Source organism: Camelus ferus, chromosome 9, assembly GCF_009834535.1.
Source record: "Camelus ferus isolate YT-003-E chromosome 9, BCGSAC_Cfer_1.0, whole genome shotgun sequence".
Classification (NCBI taxonomy): domain Eukaryota; kingdom Metazoa; phylum Chordata; class Mammalia; order Artiodactyla; family Camelidae; genus Camelus; species Camelus ferus.
In genome coordinates, this window is record NC_045704.1 from 71,233,472 (window position 1) to 71,249,296 (window position 15,825).

At 33.7% G+C, this 15,825-nt stretch overlaps 1 protein-coding gene across 6 annotated transcripts in view; it reads left to right on the top strand.

Annotated features, from left to right (window-relative positions):
- Positions 1-15,825, top strand: part of SLC35A3 (solute carrier family 35 member A3) — a 37,153-nt gene that overhangs the window by 1,938 nt on the left and 19,390 nt on the right. For 3 of the 6 annotated variants that reach the window (XM_032487177.1, XM_032487179.1, XM_032487182.1), the window contains exon 2: positions 15,532-15,736. In XM_032487177.1, the coding sequence (XP_032343068.1) occupies positions 15,532-15,736 (205 nt within the window). Of the gene's footprint in view, positions 1-4,488; positions 4,556-8,005; positions 8,318-15,531; positions 15,737-15,825 lie in introns of those variants that run through there. The other 3 variants (XM_032487181.1, XM_032487180.1, XM_032487178.1) reach the window with 2 other exon arrangements.

Genomic DNA, 15,825 nt, shown 5'->3' on the forward strand with positions numbered 1-15,825 from the left:
GTTACTTTGAAATTAATTTATGAACATGCTCTCTTTGCTTACATCCTTTCTTCCTACAAGGAAGGCCTTCCTACCATCTTTGTAGAAGTTCTATTTATTCTTTAATACCACCTCCTTGAAGACTTTTTTGTTGAAATATAATTGACATATAACTTTATATTAGTTTCCAGTGTACAACATAATGATTTGATATCTGTATGTATTGCAAAATTATCACCACAAGTCTAGTTAACATCCATCACCACACATAGATACAAAATTTTTTTTCTTGTGATAACAACTTTTTAAGATTTACTCTCTTAGCAACTTTCAAATATACAATACTGTATTATTAAGTGTAGTTACCATGCTGTACAATATCTCCAGGACTTATTTCTTTTCTAACTAAAAGTTTGTACTTCCTTCTTATGAAACTTTTCTGAAGTCTACCATTAGTCCAAAGCATTCTTTTTCTCTTGTTTGTTGGGCTTTTATAAATTTTATAATACTAGTTAAATTTTCATTTTTGAGAAATTTATCTATACTACCTCAAAGATTTATTACTAGGATCAAATAAAGTACTAAAACAGAACAGAAAAGAACTTTCGAATATAAGATTTCAAAACAGAAATAGAGTCATAGTTTCAAAGAACAAACAGGTGGTTGCCAGAGGGGTGGGGTTGGAGGAAGGAGAGAAATAGGTGAAGGAGATTAAAAAGTACAAACTTTGAGTCATGAGTATGAAGTGTACTATGAGGAATATAGTGAGTACTGTAACATCTTTGTATGGTGACAGCTGGTAACTAGACTTATCATGGTGACCACTTTGAAATGTATAGAAATATCAAATCACTATGTTGTATATCAGGAACTTAGTGTTGTAAATCATTTGTACTTCAGAAACAAACATATTCAGAAAAAGAGATCAGATCTGTGGTTACCAGAAGACCTGCAGCACAGAGGGTAGTGTGGAGTTGGATGAAGGTACTCAAAAGGAACAAACTTCTAGTCATAAGATAAATGAATACTAGGGATGTAATGTACAACATGATAAATATAATTACACTGCTATACATTATATATCAGAGTTGTTAAGAGAGTAAATCCTGAGAGTTCTCATCACAAGGAAAATATTTTTTTTCTATTTCTTTAATTTTGTATTATATGAGCTGATGGACTTCACTAAACTGTGGTAATCATTTCATGATGTATGTAAGTCAAATCAGTATGCTATACAACTTACACAGTACTGTATGTCAATTATACCTTAATAAAACTGGAAGGAAAATAGAGTTATCCTTGTCTCCAGGAGCACTGGAGACTTCTTTAAAGTTCATATCGAGTTGTCTAGCTTCAGCTTGCAGGGTTTTGGGAAAAGGACAGTTTTTATTTTTTATGATTCCAAGTTAGAAGGGTGAAAGAAAATTGGAAATGTTGGTTTGGACAGTCCTAGCCAGCTATTGGCGGAAACTAGAATAATTCAGTAACCAGTCCTTTACAAGTAGTTAACAAAACCTCAAAGGAAATGAACAGCACTAGAATCTGATAATCCACAAAAGTGTGCTTCTGAAACGTAATTTTCCTCTCTCTAGTCATCTCCATTTCTCCCAGTGGTAATCATGGTAAGACTAATCTGTTTGCAAAGTAAGGCTAGTCTCATGAAACTTGGCCTGATTATTTACATAAGTGCAGCAAGGATAGTGATTGACCATATAGGCTCTTTTTAAGTCTTCTTTGCTGAAACTTTTCAGGAGGAATCTGAGATTAGACTTTTAAAAGTGTCTCAAGCCTAGGAAGCCAAGCCAAGGGCTCACTGTCTGATTTCTCCTGCAATATTTAGAGATTTGAGTGAACTCTTCTCTCTTACTGAGGTCCCCAAGAAATCCTGAGTTTCTTTGGCCGGCCAGGAAATGACCTTCCTTACTTACCTGGTAAGGCTGAGAACTCTGAAAGCAAGATACCAGGTGTTTTTGCTTCTGATGGGACTTCATTGGCTCTATAAAGTCAGCCTTAGTTCCTTAAAGTTGATATGCACATCCTTCTCAATAACACATTCCAGTCAAAACTTTGGCAATATAGCCAATGTTTCCAATTGTGTCCTATTAGAAAGAGAACAGATTTTTATTGAACCTATACAAATAACTATATTGCCGTGAAATTAAGAATACTCGTTAAGAGTTTCTGAATTCTGGAGGGATCAGGTAGGGAGAAAACCTTTCTGTTTACAAAGGTATACTTTACTAAATTGCTGTAAGTTATAGAAAGCTTAAGAGAAAAGGTTTCCTTAAATCTGTTAAAATGTTAAAGAACTAGCAATATTTTTAACACAAACTCAAAAAATTAAAATCATTCTCATCATTTTATTCAGGCTCATGCAATTATTCTTATTTTGCCTGATCTAGAGTTGTTAGTTTCATGAATCCATTAGTTTTTTTTCCATTAGCATTCTGGAAATTATTACCCAGTTCAATGGTATGATCTTAAAGTTATTAGAAATCTATATTCTAGAGTACTTGTCAGAGTGATTTCCATGAATCTTTTTGAAGACAAGCATTTTTGGATCACAGCTGCTTGTAAAAACTTTCAGGAAAGCAGGAGCATAAACATTAACTATCTATAAATGACAAAAGACTTAAAAATGGCCGTGGTTAAAGGTCTAATGACAGTTCATTCTAATGTAGTCGACAGGGAAATTTGGTTATTTCTGTGATACACAAAATTTTAAGATAACATTCCACTCTCCAAGCTAGCAACAGCCAGTAGGATACTGGCTGCAAATGTGCAACCCACATTTCTGTCTGACCATATTATTTTGGCCCCCAACCTGACAGTTGAGCTGCTTACACACACAAGAACCCATAACGGGCATGCCTCAGGTGGGCAGAAATCCAAGCCAGGTTCTCAGGACACAAGATAAACAAAAAAGTTATAGCTGTCCTTGGGAAGGCAAGGATCAATAACCAATGGGTACATCAAAACCAAATTCACAAGTCACAGTTCAGAGAACTGATTTTTACTAATGTTTTTCTTCCATTAATCTGAATTTGAAAAGGAAGGGACAATGTGAAATTTTACCTTTCTCTTTCTACTGGGCATCATAGACAGAAATCAGGGAAAGCTCAAATTGGTAAGAATTCTTACCCATTGCTGGTTTCTGCCAGTTCTCCCAGGATCCCATCAGCAGGCTCTGGAACAAGCAGCGTATCTCAGTAATCCCATCCTTTGTCACCATAAACTGTACGGGAGGAAAATAATTTTCCCTCCATCTTTCTGACTTCTTAGCTGAAATCCTATACTAAAGGCCAATTATCAAGAAAAAAACAAACAAGTTTATTAACTTGTATACCTCAGGTATCCATGGAACACACTGAAGGAAAATGAGTAACTTAAAGAGGTGGCTTTCAGAAGTCAGGATTAAATACCATCTTAATAGGAAAAGTAGAGGGGCAGTATGTAGGCCTCTTAAATGATTTTTAGGAAAGCTGAATGTGCCCTTAGAGAAATAGATAGAACATATGATACTTTGTGACCAAAGTTTATCTAAGTGTGGTGTTGACATCCGGTCTCCTCTCCTGTGAGTAATAGTCAGTTCTCCTTGGTTGATGAAGCTCTGCTAGGGAGGGGATTTATGACAAGTGACTTCCTTCTAGAGGATTTATCTTTAAGCAAATAAAGGAAATTCAGATAATGCCTTCCTGCACTTGAATACCTACAGCTCAAAATAATTAATATGCCTAAGTGGCATATTTTGAGGATGGCATACTCTGCTTTTCATCCCTCCCGTTTTATAGATGAGAATATTGAAGGTCAGTCAGGTCAAATAATTGGGCCTTGGTCCTACATACACTTTTTAGGCTGCCTCAGTTGTATTTAAAGTGGATATAATTTGTATCTTCAAATGTGTGTTTCACTCAGTAGGAACTCAATATATTGAATGAATGACTGGATAAATATTAGAATGAACTGAAATAATCTCTCAGTTAAAGCCTAATCTTATCCTTCAGGAGCTATGGATTATAACTTTTGAGCTTTCCCTTTTCTATAAGTTTTAGAGAGGAAAGTTTCTATTTGATATTGTTCTGCTATGGATTTGTGTGTGTGTGTGTGTGTATGTGCAGTTGCAGAAAATTTACGAGTAAACTGTAGACCTGTCTGGGTAACTGAAACAGTTTGAATATCATCATATGGGCAGTTAATAATGTGTATATGAATTTATTATTAAAGTTCAGATCAATATGAATTTTAGTTTAACATTCTGTTTCAGCCCTCTAAAAAAACAATAGCTGGGTATTCTAAGTATATTCAACTGAATTGTCTCCTTTAATGAAGGAATGTAGTGCTGTAGTGATAAATATTTTAATGATTGTTTTTTGGATATGTTTTGCTATGCAAATTTGAGGGCATTTGGTATATAAATAGGAGAGTGTTTATTTTATAATCTGTAATACTACTCAGCTTCTCTACCCAGATTGCCTGCCCAGAACTCTTACTAGTCTATCATCCATATAGGAGATACCATCTCAAATGAAACCAAAGAACCAGTTGCTGTCTGGAGAGAAGCATTTTGATTGAAAAGGTATGCTAAGCTAGGTAATGTAGTAGAAATTAGAGTTCAGATGAAGCGGAAACTTTTAGGTAACATCAGAGAAATGCTATGAAAGAAGATCATTCCAATTAGAAAGTGTCCACATACTACTTTACAGCCACTCTGCCTAGTTTTTCTGTAAAAGGTAGGTAAGGAGTTTTTTCTAAATTCATATGTGCTATAAAAGGCCAATTTTAAACAATACTTCTAGTAGTATTTTGTAACATGAGTAGGTCTCATAAGGTTATTCAGTGAATGAATACTCAAATGAGGCATTGTGGTATTATAACCACTTTGTATGATTTATATCCTTTAATCTTCATAACCATCCTGTGAGGCACATACTATTGTTTATCCACATTTTATAGATAAGAGAGAGACAGAGAGGTAGGTTGCCCTGGTTATCAAGTGGTGGAGACAGAATGTGCAGTTAGGCGGTCTGGTCCGAAGGCATACTCTAGTATGCTACGCTGACTGACCCTCTAACACTTAGACAGGTTTTAACACGTTACTGCAAAGGCCACACAAAGGACTTACTGTAGATATTCACGGGTCATGAATTGGTAGCTTAACCGAGAGAAATCTTGCTTCATATCTGAGCTGTGGCGTGTTATGCAAAGCAAGTTTAGACTTAATATCTCTGAACCTCAGTTTTTAAATCTGTAAATGAGTGATACCTCCTTTTACAGATTAAATGAGATTTAAATGAGATGATGCCAGGAAGTACCTAGCGACAATATCTGACGTGTTATAGATGCTCAGTAAATGTTATTTCATTAATTTAACTTCTCTTGTGAAGTTGGAATTATTAAAAGACATTTAATTAGAATCGGTTTCGGCATGCGTCTGTCTTTTATGTATTATACAGAAAGGCTTAATTCACAGGATCATTCTTCCCTTCTGAGAATTTATGTGTTGTGGAGTTTATTTATTCTTTTATAAATCCAATGTAGAGTAAATGCCTAATATGTGACAGGTACTGGTAAGGAGGTGTAGAAAATACAGTGATGAATAAAAGAAGGAAATGCATATATGTCAACGAAGTCACTTGATAAAATTTACGAATGGTATTATGAAAGACATGTGCAGAGTGGCATGGGAATCTAGTAGAGGGAAGGCTTGAGTCCGCTTGGAAACTTCACTGAGAGGAGTTCTGTATTTTGAGGTCTGTAGTATATATAAAAGTTCTGCAAGTAAAGGAAAGAGTTTTTTTTAAAAGAGGGATATTGATTCAAAGAATACATGAAGAACATGTTTTTGAGATAGGCCATATTTTATGGCAGGAAATGTAGCTTGGGGCCAGAATTGAAGGGGCTGTTTTATGTGAAGGAGTTTGTACTGTTCTTCTATTTGGTAGAGAGTCAGTTAAACTTTACAAATAGGGAAGGGATGTGGTCAGATTTCCATTTCATTAAGGTATTTGCTGTATATGGAGGATAGATTAGAGTTATAAGAGTCTGAAGGCTGTACACATCAGGAGGCAGGGTATGAGACCTGAACAGTAAATACTGAACAAGCATCATTAAAATGTATTCATATTCTGTATAGTATACATAAACTTATAAGACTGTAGGTTTACCTGGAAGTGGTTGCATAGTCAGATTAAGAAAGGGTGTTGATTAAAAAAACAACACTACACAGCATTTGAATTTTAACATTGGAATTCTGTTCTTAGGGGAGAGTGATAATCTTCCATTAATTACCTAAGCACAATTAGCAGCTAGGATTTTTTGAAGTTTTAAAATCCTTGACAGTTTGCCAGACCATAAAGCCATAAATAACAGCTCATTTTATATCTTCTGTTAACTTTCATTTAAATTATTTTCACTGATAAACACATTTTTCTAAAATTTTTACCATTTGCGAATGCTACAAAGAAAAACATTTTAAGTCCCCTTACCTCAGAGGTTTATCCTCAGGCTGAATTAAATAAATAGCTAAACATTATTCTTGATTACTCTAGTACATTTCAATACTTAAACATTTGAAAAATTGTTAGAAAATACTGGCACTTTGTTATTAATGTTAGTGTTTGAAAATACTATTAAATAGTATTATAAAAAATATTATATAAATATTGTATAATAAATAGAGTACTATTTATAGGCTGATTATGTTTGACTTTCTGCATATAGGTAGATATGTTTCAGATGGCATGTTTTGACACATGATTTGCCCAAATATTTCATGCTTAAGGGAGTCAATTTGAGAATAGTCTAGTATGGACAGAAAACTTTAAAATTGAGCATTATTTTCTAGCTTATAACCTTTATCTCTGATTATCTGCTATTAATATTTCAGGTTATAAAAACAAAGACTAATAAAAAATAATGATAATCTGTACTTTTTGACTCTTATGTCCTTTAAAATAGCAAAGAAATTGATGTTTTCTAAAATAAGCTGTAACACATATATGTGGGAGACACCCAGGAGAACTGAGTAACTTGCCAGCATGGCCTAAATCCTCACCTTAAATACCTTCTTCCACTGAAGACAAAAGAGAATGTTGGGGGTAATAGTTTGAGGCTTCAAAGGGAAGGAAGTCAGTTAACATGGAAATGGAAAAGCAGATGTTTAGTTAGTAAATGATTGCTGGGCCATGCAAAGACAATGGGACAGTGAGTGGACCCTGATCTCTAGGCTCTGCCTAGACTTCCTGACACCACACCTAGCCCATATCCCTTGCACTTATCTCTGGTGATACTCTGGAAACAGGCCCTCTAACTAAATTTATTTTTTCAGTCAGGGGAAAGGTCAAAACTTTTTACTGCGTCCTTCGGACCTTCACTGTTTCCAGCTTGAAATAATCCACAAGCCAAAGAGATATTTTGAGCTGGCAAGTTTTGCTAGCTTACAGATCCTGCCCGGATTTTACACTAGTCTCTGTTCTTTGTAGAATACCTTTAACTTCAGCCTTTAGCTGTAAGTGGTGGGAAATGACCACTGCAGAAAGTGGTAGAGCAGAATAGCAATGGGAGGGTGAGAAAGGAGTATGTTTTTACATGACACCTCACATCAGAAGGGGATCTTAAAGCTACATTTATCAGGTCATTATGTTTTCCCAATCATTGCCATTATGTAAAGAGTGCAATAATACTTGCACAATTTTTAATCTAAAAATTAGAATGCAAATCGGTTTTATATTTGTAAAGTTGAAGAAATATTTGGGTACTATTGATTTTACCTGAATGTAGGAGTGGAAATTCTGCAGTCTATAGAAGAACAAGTTAAAAATTGACAGTACTCTAACTTATATAAGGGTGATATTATCATATGTAAACAGATATCTGATACCTTAAGGAAGAAAAGGAAGTAGAAATAATGAAAAGTTGTTTAACTTAGAATGTAATAAAAACTGTGGAATATAATAAAGAGTCAGTTGTTACGTGTTACTGAGAAGGATTTAGCTTTTCTTAAGCACTTAAGAATTGTAGAAACAAAATTGACTATATCACTTGTGTAAATTACCTTCAACTTATATTTCTTTCACTTTTATAAAAAATAAGATTTTTGGATCTTCCACAGGACTATTATGGACTTCAAATACAGCATATTGTTGCTACTTTGGGGGAATACTGTATGTACTTCTGAGGTCATTGGAAAGAAGATATGTAAATGCCAGTGTCAGAAGTAAAACTAGTTGTGATGAATTTTAGTTTTCATATTTAGCATACAAGTGTAGGGTTGCAGTTTTAAAGTTTTGACATCATGGAAGATAATGAACAAGAAGTTGCAGCTGAGGTCGGCATTTCTGTATGTATTCACTTTTTCTGTTTATTTACTTGAAAAAAACCTTAAGAGGCTTATTTTTAAACCAATAGCTGTTTCTGACTAGTATATAATTTGTACTTACATTTGCATAGCGCTTTATAACTTGTGTGTTTTCATATGTACTGTATTATATCATTAACCTTTCATAGATTATTATATTATACTTAGGGAGTATATTTCAGAACTAGTGTTTAGAAAATGTAAATGTAGCTCACTGTAAAAGTCTTATGTTACAAATTTAACCTTTTATAATAGAACGAAAATTGATTTGCAGAATTTCTTAGGTACTTAGTCTTTAAAAATCTCCACGTATATTTTATTACAGTTTTAAAACATTGACTAGACATTTTGTTTTGTGAGACTTTTAGTGGCTGGAGACATATCGGTAAAACACAGATATTAATTGTCTCAGTAGAATAATGGGCTTTACATGCAGACCTGAGGATTATACATGTACATTGGTAAGCTATTAGAAATAACTGTAGCCAGACAGATTTTCAAATTTACCTACAAGTTCTTGTCTCTGTTTGAAAAAATAAATAGAAATTATTAGTATATAGTATTTTGAATATTTCAGAATTTATTTAATGCATATCTAATATAATTAATGATAATAAACAATTTTTCACTAAATCTGGAAGTAGTAGTGGTAGTGTGCGTTAATAATACTCACACCTTGTGTAATGTATATTTTTAAAACATCTGTAAAGTACTCAGAATTGGCTGACAAAGAATGTCAAGGCAGAGATGTTTGGGAGCTACTTTAATGAAAATGAGGGATATGTAATTAACATATCAAATGTACTTAAATTGTACCTCATATTGGGTTTGAAAAAAACTCTTTTTTTCTTAAGAGTATTAAATAATTACTGAGAACTTTTTTGAACTCTTAATAAGCTTACTCATATTTTTTGCACAAAATTCTAACCAAGATATCATCCAAACTCATCAAATCCAAATGAATGGAGCTTAAGGGATGAGTGAAGTTTTGTTGTATATTTTTCTTCCAAGAGGTGAGAAGGGATTTTAAAATAATGAAATTCAACTTTGTAAATATCTAAGCTTATCTAAAAATTCAGAGGAAATGTTTAGTGATTAGAAAGCCAGTGGAAGATCTATTATAATGACTAAGCAAATCCTGAAACATTCTGTGCAAAAGACTTTCAGAAGTACTAGCAGTGTGATTGCTGTATCAGTATGATTGTAGTATACACACACACAAAGATCACAAATATATTATCATTATTATACAATAATTATACACTAATCATTTTACGGTAGTTAATGATTATGTTATATATTACTCTATATGTACTCAAAGTTTACAATTTAAAGATTGAGACACTTTAAGATGAAAAAATTAAAATTTCTTTAATAGAATTGTGTGTGAGAACTGGAAGAGACTTGAAATCATATAAAACACTAAATTTAGAATAATAGCTTAAATTATTTATAGCTTATATAATATTTAGGAGCTACTTGTTGAACATTTTTAAGGAAAACTTTGAGATTTAAAAAAATATTAAGATTTAAATTTAAATCTTTAAAGGGAAAAGAAAAAGATCCTAAATGTTCATCAGTAGGAAAATGGGTAAATTAAAGGTCTTCTCATTTGATGGAATATTAAAAGCAACGAATTAGGTTCATATATCAACACAGATGGCAAAACAGTGCTGAGGAAAGAAAGATACTGAATAATGTGTAGTTTAATGCCATATATGTATATTAAAATATTTATGGCTTATAGGTGTATGTATATAAAGTACATAAAAACTTAAAAGTGGACTGAAATACATACTCCAAGTGCATGGTAATGGGACGGGAAAAGGAGTACGACTTAGAGTTATGGCTTAAAGGGGACTTTGACTTTAGCTGTAATGTTTTATTCCTTTAAAAAAAGGAAAGGTAAGCATATGTAACAAGATTGAAACTTGATAGTTCTTGGAGGTGGAATCATGGATGTTTATTATATTCTTGGTACTTGATTATATTTTAAAAATCTGTTTCTTTTCCTCAAGAAAAATGTACTATCTTTTAGGAGAGGTTGGAACTTTGTCATTACAAGTTTATTTTCTATATTAACTAAAAATCCCGAAAAGTTGTTAAAATCCATTTGGTGGGAATATGAAATGGTCTAGGTACTTTATTTTACCTTAGATGCTAATGTCCTGGGGTTTAGGGATTTCCAAAACAACTGAAATAAGAAAACATTGACAGAATCTATACCAAAATATCATTGGATGTCTTTGAATGGTAGGATTATGGTTTAAATTTTTGCTTATTAATATAATTCTAAAATTTCTACATTTTTCTCACTAAGAATATATTACTTTTAAAGTAAAGCAATAAATACTTTTTTTTTTCTTTTAGAAAAACCAGAACAAACCAAAACAAAGAAAAGCCATCAGAATGAAATAGTGCCTTTTACTCTAGTAATCAGGAAGAGTGCCTTTTTCAGGTTTTAGCTGATAAGGTGACAGTGGAGCATCTAAGCATCCTGACTGTTCTGACTCTGCTGTAAATCTGAGGGCGTCACTGAACTCTAAGTGGGTTCAGGGAGCTTAGTAGCCATGGTCCTTAAAGGAACATGGGCAGTAATTTGGTGAGTAGTTCTTGAGATTTTTGACAGTAAACTAAATGAGGCTGCATTTGTGAAAGAACTTAACAGTTTCTTGGGTAGGAAATTTTTGTGAAACAAAGGATAATCTGAAACCAGAGGATTGCAACGCCTGAAGGGGTAAAAGAAGGGGAATTAGGCAGTAAGAGAAAAAAATATATAGGAGAGGCTGAAATTAAATCTTAAACAGGAAATTGTGTAAAGATTGTTTCCAGTTATAATGGGAAAATATTGTAGACTTTAAAATGAAGACTCAATGTTAATCTTATAAATTATAGAGGTGGAATATAACCTTTGTTTTGGTCTATTTCATATTTATATATTTGCTGTACATTTATGGGTTGTTTTAGTGATAATCACTTTTAACTATATTGTACTCCAAAACCAAACTAAGTATTTGTGTATTCTTAGGAATACTAGTAGGTTTTTTGTTTTTTGGTTTTTTTTTTTGAGTTTTTTCCACCTTTGGGAAAATTGTAAATTAAATTGTAATTCTTTATGAGTGGTCTGGTACAAATAATCATGTGTTGCATGTATTTTACTTTTTGACTTCATATTAGAAAAACAACGCAGTTCTTTCCTCCTACGTCTCACACAGCATACTTCACTTCTAACACTTATGTCATCAAATGTATGTGAGAGTTTTACCCATACCAGGCAATTCTCTGCAACATCAACTGGGTATCCTACAATGTAATTCAGTTCTGACACTTTCTGGAGATAGTGTCAGATCCCCCAGGTTAAGGACTTAATCCCACAGGACTGCTCCCACCATACTTCAGATGCCAGTGCCAAGTAGTAGGCCCTCAGGTAACCCACAACTTCTGTCTGACTTGGTTACAAATCAGAGTTTCCCACAACCTTTTCCTCAGGTTTGATTAATTTGCTAGAGTGGCTCATAGAAATCAGGGAAACATTTATGTTTACCAGTTTATTAAAGGATATGATAAAGGATACAGATGAACAGCAAAATGAAGAAATATATAGGATAAGATCTAGGAGGGTCCTCAGCAAAGGAACCTCTGTCCCCAGGGAGTTGGGTTGCCTCACCTTCCCTGTGTGACTGTGTTCACCAAGCTGGAAGCTCTCTGAGCCTCATACTGTTGGGGTTTTTATGGAGGTTTCATCACGTAGGCATGATCTATCATTAACTCCATTTTCAACCCATCTCCTTCCAAGAGAATGAGGGGTGGAGGAGTTCAGGGAATGGGGCTGAAAATTCCAAGCTTCTAATCATGGCCTGATCTTTCTGGTAAGCAGCTGTCATCCAGGAGCCATCTATAAGCCTACCCAAAGATGCCTCATTAGAACAAAAGACACTTCTACCCACAAAATTATAAGGGTTTCAGGAGCCCTGTGTCAGGAGCTGGAGTCAAGGCCAAATATTAAAACAAAAGATATTTCTAGTGTTCTTACCACTTAGGAAATTACTAGGGTTTCAGGAACCTGTGTCAGGAGCCAGGGGCAGAGACCCATATTGTGCGAGACTAAGTATTAAGAACTGTAGTAATAATTAAGAACTGTATTATCCCAGTGAATGTTTATATTGGTGTTGTTTATACTTGAAAATGGAAAAGCAAAATTGTAAAAAATAGTGTATCCTGGCTTAGAATCTGACCTTTAAATTTTCATTTGAAAAGAAATCAGATTATTTTTGTTATAACATGTACATTGTGGTCTTAGTTACACAGAATAAACAAAAGATTTTCTTTTGAAAGAAATTTTTTGAACAGATTTGAAATCATTGTTTGACATTTTCCTGGGGAATCAGATACCTATGCCAATTAGATTGCTGGCAACTTGTTCTCCTTCCATATAAAGGCCACCAGGAAGTCCTCTGTAATTCTACAGTAGCACGGAATGGGATCTAGGGAACCCGATATTTAACTATATAACTGATATTTCCAATTAGTTATATGACCTTGTACAAGTCATCTAACTTCTCTGTTCACTATTTTCTTTATTTTAAAATGAAGAGATTATACTAGATAATTTCTAAAGCATCTTCCACCTCTAAAATGCTATAATTTGATTTCACATTAGGATTCTTTTGCTAATGCAGATTTATAAAAGTGAGATAGATTGATAAAGTGGGTTGTACCACATTACGTTCCCACTAGCAATGCTGAGAGTTCTATTTGCTCTGAACTCTCTTCAACACTTGTAGCATCAATTGATAAGATTTTGGCTATTCTAATAGGTGTATAATGTGTCTTGTGGTTTTAATTTGTATTTCTCTAATAACTATGATGTTGAACTTCTTTTCATATGCCTGTTAGTCATTCATTTATCTTTTTTGGTGAAATGTCTATTCAAATCTTTTGTCCATTTTAAATTGGGTTGTTTGTGTTCTACTTACTGTGTTGTAAGAGTTCTGCGTGCATTCTGGATATACGTCCATGGTCAGATTTTTGTGTTGAGAATATTTTTTCCCATGGTGTGGCTTACATTTCATTATTTTTACAGTGTCTTTGGAAGAGCAGTTTTCAATTTTGATACCGTCCCGTTAATCTACATTTTTCTTTTTTGGTTTGTGCTTTATGTATCCTAAGAAATCTTTGCCCATTTCTATGTAGTTATGATTTTCTCCTATTTTCTTCTTGAATGTTTATAGTTTTAGCTTTTATAACAGTTCTGTGATCCATTTCTAGTTAATATTTGGTGTGAGGCAGATAAGCAGAAGTTCATTTAAGAAAACCCCAGATATCTCATTATTCCAGAAGTACATGTGGAAAAGACTGTGCTTCCTTTTTATCAACTTTGTCAAAATTATTTGACCAAATATATACGGATTTTGTTCTGGACTTTATCCTGTTCCATTGATCGATTCTTCTGTGCTTATGTAAATAGTAGTCTTAATTACTAGGACTTTACAGTAAGTCTGGAATTTCAGTAGTTTAACTCTTCTCACTTTATTCTTCCTTTTCAGAATTGTTTTGGTTGTCTAGGTGCTTTGTATTTCCATATAAATTTTAAAATCAGCTTGTCAATTTTTACAAAAAAAAACTTCAGGAATTTTGTTTAAGGATTGGATCTTTAGATTAATTTAAAGCAAAAGATGTGACCTGAGATGGAGAGGCAGTTGACTGACCATGCACATTGTATTAAGTCCTTCCTTGAAGAAGAATCTTAGTGGAGCATCTCTCAAGTCTATAGAGTTATAGTGATTGATCAGATCTTCTGTATTCTTTCTGGGTTTTGTTTGTTTGTTTGTTTTTTGTTTTTTTGTCTCTGGGGTATGTGTGTGCATTCTATCAATTATTGAAAAAGATTGGTTAAAACCCACATTTTAACTGGATTTACCTGTTTTTCCTTTTAGTTTGGTCAGTTTTTGCTTTATATGTTTTGAAGCTGTGTTATTGGGCACATGTACATTTATAATGGTTTTATCTTCCTGATGTATTGACTCATCATTATGAAATGTCCTTCTTTAGAAATAATTCTTATATAGTCTATTTTGCCCAGAATTAATATAGCCCTCTCCAGTTTTCTCATAGTTATTTTTTTCTCATGTCATCTTTTCCTATCCACTTACTCTTTAACATATTTGTATCTTCATATTTAAAGTGAGCCTCTTGGAGTTAATATTAAATTACATCATGAAAAATATAGGAACTTTGCAACTTTGATCTTTGGGGGAAGCTGGGTGGAGGGTACATGAGAACTCCTGTACTATATATTTTTTCAGATATGTGAGTCTAAATTTACTTTAAGAGTATTTATAATTGCTTGTTGGTGTTATTAGTGGTGCATTTTTGTAGTAACTTCTTTAAAATTCTTGCCTGATAATTCCAACATCTGTATCTTGTTTGTTTTGTCTGTTCATTGTCCTTACTCATCCTACTTGAGATTTTTCCTATCTTTTGATGAGTATACTTATTTTGGGTTGTATCCTGGACGTTTTGAGTGTTATCAGACCTTAATTCCTACTTAAGCCTTCTATATTAGTGGACAGCCACTGAGGATGGAGGAAGGATGCTGCCCTTTGCTGACATTCACCTTATATAGGGCAGTAATAGTTGGCAAGGCTCTGCCCCATAGTCTTTGTGGCTTCAGTCCCTGGTAGGAGATGGGAAGGCCACTACCTCTGTTGTCATTAGTGCAGGGTGGGGATGGTCAGCAAGGCTCTGCCCCACAGATTACGCAGCACTCAGCTGGGAGTGTTTCATCATGCAGGGCTGCTATCTTCCTAATCCTTTGGTTAGAGACAGTGGGTTTTTTCTTGTGGGTTTTTTTTTTTGTTGTTGTTGTTGATATATACCCCTTGGTGGTTCCAGGTTGTGAACCCAGGGTGAGATACATGAGTAGCAAAAAGCCCCCAGGGAATTCATTGCTGGATCATCACTCAGATCTAAAATCTCTAGCCAGTTTGTTTTATTTTATTTACCTTTTCAGAGTCTTCTGGTAGTTGCTTTGTCTTTGGTCTAAGCTTTATAGTTGTAATTATAATTAGCAGGAAGGATAGGATGGAATGCATTTCCTATATCTTGTGAGAAGTCTCTTACTGTTTTTCTATTATTATTTCTAATTTTTGTATTTTCTGATTTTGTTTATTTGTCCTGTGTATTTTGTTTTTCAGGCAAATGAAGATAAAACAATGTCAGCCAACCTAAAATACCTTTCCTTGGGAATTTTGGTCTTTCAGACTACCAGTTTGGTTCTAACGATGCGTTATTCTAGGACTTTAAAAGAGGAGGGACCTCGTTATCTATCTTCTACAGCTGTGGTTGTTGCTGAACTTTTGAAGATAATGGCCTGTATTTTATTAGTCTACAAAGACAGCAGTAGGTATCTAGGTTTTTTGTTTTTAATTCATTGCAATTTATTTGTTTTGGAGTTATTCCATATGAGATATGTATATACATATATATAT